This window comes from Polypterus senegalus, chromosome 3 (genome assembly GCF_016835505.1).
Source record: "Polypterus senegalus isolate Bchr_013 chromosome 3, ASM1683550v1, whole genome shotgun sequence".
NCBI classification, from domain to species: Eukaryota; Metazoa; Chordata; class Cladistia; order Polypteriformes; family Polypteridae; genus Polypterus; species Polypterus senegalus.
Window position 1 is genome coordinate 30,210,789 of NC_053156.1, and position 7,149 is coordinate 30,217,937.

Sequence of the window (7,149 nt, forward strand, 5' to 3'; positions counted from 1 at the left end):
GTAGAGGCACTGGTGACACAAAAACTCCTTATTGACAATGACAAAGGCCAGGATATCAACCTATAAATCAACAGAACTAACCAAATTAAAATCCATTCAAGATGAGGTGAAAAGTCAATGCAGCATAAATGTGGGTTAGAGGCTATCTCACTAGCACTGAGGACAAGACATAAACCACCCCTAACAGGACATTGATGCATTGCAGGATCACATAAATGCAAACGCCCTGAATTGGCCAGTTTAGTTTTGCCAAATATCCTTGTGGTAAGATGTGGTTAGAAACCTGAAACAAGAACACAGGAACACAATTCCTGTATGGGCAGCATCCAGGCATCCAATTAAAATGCAGTCGAATGGATCTGATAAACAGAGGCACTAACTACTGTGCCACCAAGCTTTCCTGGTTTAGATATCATACTTATTTTATATATGTTAATGATTTAACTACCATATCAAACTTTAAATCTTGCTTCTAATTTTATAATGTTTTGCATTTGTGGTTTCTTTTAGGTTCAGTCTACATATAAAACCATGAAAGTTTGTACTTTGCAGAAATACTTCATTACTTCACTGTGTTACTTGCTGCACACAAATAAAATCCTGTGTCAGATGTCTCAGCATTGTTCATTTCAAGTGTGATGTTCTCTTTTGTTGATCTTGTTGCTGTGAATCTCGTAGGTATGTTATTTCCATATTCTGGATTGTTCATAAATAATGAGAACACCACCAGATGAAGTTCAGTTGTGCTCTGCTGTCGATACCAGTACATGTTATTATTAGAGGAGCTCTGGTAACATTTTAAATTAACAGACTGGTTCTGTTTCACTATCACATTGGAAGGAGACTGGCTGACCATCACAGTGACCTGACCAATAGAATCTGCAACAAACAAACTGCAATTTAATCATTTATATATTGAAAAGGAATTAAGAACAATGTCTTAGATGATGAAAATCTCAATGAAACATAATAAAGAAACACATTAGAAAACAATATTACATAACATGTCTATGCAAACATTAAAATGTCATTTTTTATAATAAAACAAATCAAACTTCCTTTAGAATATAAAGCAAAATATAAATAATATTTCCACTCACAAGGCAAATTAAAGATAATATAATATAAGGCCAAAGAGTGCTGCATGTCGATCTGCCTCATTTTGGAAGAAATGACCTCCGCTAAATGAAAATATATAGTAGTAGCTTCATTTATATCACACATGACAAGTGAAGTGACAGCTCATGATGTCACTGTTTCCTATTCCAGTTCAAGATAAAGATCAAGTGGCTTTATTGTCATAACATCCTTATGCCATATTGTAACATAGTGGCACGAAATATGTTTTCCAGGACCGCAGTTCAAAATATACATGTACTGGACAAGTGCAAGACAGGTAAAGAACTACGTATAATATACTACAATAGATACATAACAAAAGTGAAGAGATAGTAATAAATTGTAGCAAATGAATAATAAATAGTAATAGTAAAACTAATAATAAAAAGTAACAGTATTGACAAGTATGTAACAAATGCACTGTATATAAATTTGCTACTAGAGTTTCTTAAGTGCTCTTGAATAAGTTTCACTTGCAGGCTTTTGACCTCTAAAATTACAGAATATACAGAATTTTTCAAAGTAAAAATAAAATGAATATGGTTGTGTGTGTGTTTGAGGTGGTCCTTTAATTAACTGGTCGCCCATCTAGTGCTGTTTCATGCCTTGTGTCCAGTGCTGCTTTGAATGGTTTTTGGACCCCATGATCTTGTATTGGATTAAGCATGAATGAAATTGAAATGTGATGTTAAGTGAATTGCTGGCCGTGCTACAAAATAAAAGGTGATGTTAAGTAAGTGAATTGCCTTCCATGTTAATAAATTATACGACTATTGTTTAACCTAGGCATGATGTATTAGAATCAGGAAACACTGAATAACATAAAATACTGAATAACCTAAGAAAATAGAAGAATTAAACATTTTTATTTCTTTTTTGCTTACTTATTCAAGGTTAATGCTGTTATTAGCACTGTTCTGTCAGAGGTCAAGACTCTAGGATTGAAATACTGGCCAAGTAAAAGTCAGTTTAGACACATGTACAGAGATTTCTTCCAGTGTAATTCTACAGAACATGCATCGGGATAATTAATGATTGTAGGTTATCACCATGTTTGAGTATTCTGATAGATAGATAGATAGATAGATAGATAGATAGATAGATAGATAGATAGATAGATAGATAGATAGATAGATAGATAGATAGATAGATAGATAGATAGATAGATAGATAGATAGATAGATAGTGTGGCAGGAGGCTGGGCATCATGCCCAGCCGGGATGCCTGGAAGGACTGGGAGAGGGACCATGAGAGGGCAGCTGTCCTGGTTAGTATGGGGACCATGGGATCCAAAGTGGGAAGCTCAGCCCTAATGGGACCTGTGGTCACCGCCAGGGGGTGCCCGGAGAATCCTAGAGCCTTGGAAACCAGCACTTCCGCTACACCAGGAAGAGCTAGCGAGAAGAATTCCAGGGTCATGTGGACTGCTTCCGGGTGCTCGTGCTGCACTTCCGCCACACCAGGAAGTGCCACTGGAAGTTCATCATTGGCACAAAGATCACATCCAGGTGGGGATAAAAGGGGACTGCCTTCCTGCGATCAGAGAGCTTGAGTCGGGTGGAAGAAGGAAATGCTCGCGAGTAAGGAGGAAAGGCAGCTCGAAGAGGACCAGTGAAAGGCACTGAATCAAAGGGTGTTTGGTGCTGGAGCACAGTGTGTTTGCCCAGAGGGGACTGGGTGGTCTCATGGTCTGGAATCACTGCAGAATTTTTTTTTTTTTCCAGCCGTCTGGAGTTTTTTTTTTATTTGTTTTTTCTGTCCTCCCTGGCCATCGGACCTTACTCTTATTCTATGTTAATTAATGTTGACTTATTTTTCTTACTGTGTCTTTTATTTTTCTATTCTTCATTATGTAAAGCACTTTGAGCTACATTTTATGTATGAAAATGTGCTATATAAATAAATATTGTTGTTGTTGTTGGGGAATGTGTCTTTAATAAACGCATGTGTTTTTAAGAACTTGCTGGTGTCTGTGTGGATGGTGTTTGGGCTACCTCTCACAATAGATAGATAGATAGATAGATAGATAGATAGATAGATAGATAGATAGATAGATAGATAGATAGATAGATAGATAGATAGATAGATAGATAGATTCTTTAACCTGGTTTACTTATAATAATATGTTTTCATATAATTGCGAATACTTTGATAAGTATAGACAATTTTGCAAAATAAGTTCTGTAAATGAAATTAATATCAAGAAAGAACTTTTTTATGTTACAGTATGTACACATGACTGCTGGAATATGTGCTCCCCTCCTCAGAACAGACCAGAAGCAAATATGAAAAATAAACAAAAAATTTGGATGCACAACTGGTCTTGTACTTTTTACATTAGTGACTCTGTATGTCCCTTCACTGTGTCACTAGCTGCACACAAATAAAATCCTGTGTCGATTGTCTGAACATTTTCAATACTGAGTATTATTTTCTCTAATGCTGACCTTGTAGCATTAAATCTTTTTGGTAAATTGTCATCATATTCTGGCAAGCTATTGTAGGGAGAGTAAACAACCAGTTGGAGCTCATTTGTGCTCTGCTGTCGATACCAGTACATGTATGTTTTAGTAGCACTCTGGTGGCACTGGATCTTCGCCGACTGCTTCTGATTTATTATTATATTGAGAGGTGACTGGTTGATCACTGTAGTCGACTGGCAAAGAATATCTGTAAAATGCAAAAAAGAAAGCATTGATCAAAGATATAATCCAAAAAAAATTAACTTTTATTGAAATATTTTTATTAATATTAATGTTTTTATTTAATTAAAAATATTAAACTGGAACCCATTTAAGATGTACATATTTTTTGTCAAACTATAAAAGCAAAACTCTTTCTTGAAATGAAGTAAATGCATTCTTCACTAAAAATGAATTGTTAATATCACTTACATGTTATAAAAGAGATAGCATGGCAAAATGCAAATGAGCGCTGCATTTTGGAGCACATCTTAGAATATGTGGTTGGCTAAAGAACACAAAGATTAACTGTGCCTCTACAATAAAAAGGCAGTTATACCACAGTTTGTGATGTCAGCCTTTCCTGTTTAGTCCCCTTTCTTGCAAAGTCTTGTAAAAAAGTGTCCTGTAAGGTGTTACAACAAAAACGAAAAGGAATTCTGTGATCAAATTTAAAAAGTCACTGGGATACTGTATGGTTTTAGCAATGCAATCAATAAGTAATACAATTATAATTGCTAAATACCGTAGCATAACTATTCAGATAAGTCTTCTATTTTGAATTAGCCATTTAACTTCCATTTTTGACCTTTCAAGAAAACTTTTTTCAACATATTTCCTGTGTTGTTTATTGAAATATCCCTCTGCTTCATTTGTTGTGTGCCTTTTTGAATATTTGTGAAGTGCTTTGTATATTAGAAAGGAACTATGAGCACAATGTTTGATTGCAGATTAAAATTTGTCTCACTGGACAGCTTCTTTGCATGTACTTTTAGTTTATCTGAATAATTTGTGTTGGGGTATGAATTGTAAAAAGATAGCAAGCAGAAGAAATAAGAGGGCATTAGGATCTGAAACTGGGTAATTCTGCTGAATAATTTTCCTCTGAAGAAGCTGGGCTAAAAACTTAAATATAGCACTTATAAATAGTCTTTAAAGATTGACACATTTATTAGTCTTCTTCTGGTTAGGGATATGACCCATGTTCCTGGGCACTAATGGCCTCAAGGACGGAGTCGGGAGTTATCGTCCAGAAACTGGGTTTTGTTTTTGTAGATGAAAAAGGAAGATGGATTAATGGTGGTGCAGACTTGGAATCCTTTCCTAGCATACCTAGAAAGCCAATAACTGGAAATGACACACATCAAGCACACATGTGACTGTATATGAATATATAATTTCAACAGAAATCCAAATCAGATATAGGCTGCCCCACCATGTCTCTTCAAAAAGAAATATTTATTATTATTATTTATTTATTTATCTATTTATTTATTTATTTGTATTGTTATTATTATCACCCCCCTCCTCTCAGTGCACTAAGATACACTGGTTTGTTGGCCAAAGATTATCCTGACCTCTCAGGGTTTAAACTCTGCTTGCTGTTCAGCTGAGGACTCATCGTGGAATGCAGGCCATGCCGAGGCATGTGCTCTTCTAGATTTCTTTCACGCTGACTCTACACGGGGATTTGTCCAGCTGGTCTTGGAACTTGATCTTGATGGTTAGCAATGCTCCTACAACTACTGGAGCCACTCTTGCCCTTGTGTTCCACATGTGTCTGACTTCAATCTCTAGGTCTTTATACTTATAATCTTCTCTTCCTCCTTGTCATCCAGGATCATTACATCAATGAAGATTCCACGACTTGCTCTTCGTGTCATGAAACATAATGCCCAGCCTGTTGGTGGTAAAAGTACAGTCTGTAGGAATGGTTTGTCCCACATGGTGACACAGTCTCTAGTGTCAATGACCATGCGTGATGTGTGTTCATACCACACCTTCGGATCACCCAGCTGTTTACTTAATGTCCAGTGCATGAACATACTGACCTTGTTTTGATGTTTGGGATATACCTTCAGGGCCAATACATGGCATCCAGACATTATCTGGCCGATGGTCTTCTCATTTTCACCACACAGATGGCATTTGCAGTTGGCTGGTTTGCCTATGACATACTACTGATGGTACTGGGTGTTCAAGGTTGATCTTAAGAGGATGAAATTAAACTTTCAGTTTCCGCTTTGAGACCTCCACTTCAACACCATGCATGTGTCAGAACCTTGTCGACGTATGGCCTGTCCATGTCACTGAACAACTGCAGTGGCTTCTCCTTGTAGCGCTGCATCCTTGTCTCCATGATCTTGGACTTGAGTAACTGCTTGGTTTTCTCATTGCTATTGCTAGCAGTCTTGGGCAAAATATACCTTTTTGTATCTCATGGCCTCTCTTCAAATTGACTTCTGCTCATGCAGAGCCTAGTGCAGCATTTCTCAACCTCTAAGTATTTGCAACCCGAGTTTTCATAACAGTTTTAATCACGCACCCCTAACGATTTTTTGAAACAGTAGAGCTGAAGAATGGGGCAGTGTTTGTAGATGTACACCAGAATAACAAGGCTGACCTTTATCCTGCTACTGATTCTGTGGTTGTATGTGATTTCCTGTCTGTAATTTATTTTTCTGTTGGTTTATGTAACATATTTACTCAGCTCTGTGCCAGTGTGTCACACTTGTTGCACAATAATAGACTGCAGTGTCTTCAGGCTTGACACGATTTATTTTTAAGGAAGATTCCAGGATTTCAGCTCTGGTTAATTTAAAGTCGTCTTTAAACCCATCTTCATACTGCTCATCTTTAGAGCCATACGAAAATGCTATTAAAGTCAATGCTTTGCTTTCAGATTGACGATACCAGAATAAACGAAGATGCGTGCTATCCTTGTGATTGCAGTGTAAAGTCACAGCTTTGCCCACATTCGACACTAAGATGACTTTAGGATGCTGAATTATGTCAACTGCCTCAGTACACCCTGAAAGGAAACAGAAAATAAAAAATATATATCATCAAAGAGGCATATAATCAACTACAATAGTGAGTAATAACTTAACAAACAAGCTAAACCTGTGAATAAAAGTAGCAAATATCGAAGAAAGCCAAAAGTTATCATAGCTGAAGTGTGCGGAGTAGCCAGAATGTATAATGTTGTTGAAGTACAGCAAGAGTTTAATTTCAGCCTGCCACTGTGACATCATTTGTGACATCCAGTCACATGATTTTCTCTACAATAATTTGAAATTATCTTGCTGCTCATTCTACAATTGTTTGAAACAGGGCTAATTTTTTATAAATTAAATTCAATGACAATTGAATTATATACATTCCTCTGAACCAATCTAAATTTCTCTGCTTATTTTGCTTGTTACTTTATTTTGTTAAGTCAATGTTTTTCAATGTGAATCTGGAATTCACTCTGTAGCATACAAATCGGTCCAATGTATCTTACAAACTTACAAAGGTTAAATTATATTAGATTAACTTTATTCATCCCATGGGGACATTCAAAAGC

General features: G+C 36.5%; 2 gene segments (V, D, J or C); both read right to left on the reverse strand.

The window, feature by feature from the left end:
• Positions 1-483: 483 nt before the first annotated feature.
• On the reverse strand, positions 484-1,170 carry LOC120524974. The segment is given in 2 exon segments: positions 484-879; positions 1,101-1,170. Coding segments are annotated over 2 exon segments (378 nt in total).
• Positions 1,171-6,240: 5,070 nt separating this feature from the next.
• On the reverse strand, positions 6,241-6,910 carry LOC120524976. The segment is given in 2 exon segments: positions 6,241-6,612; positions 6,705-6,910. Coding segments are annotated over 2 exon segments (375 nt in total).
• Between the last annotated feature and the right edge of the window lie 239 nt (positions 6,911-7,149).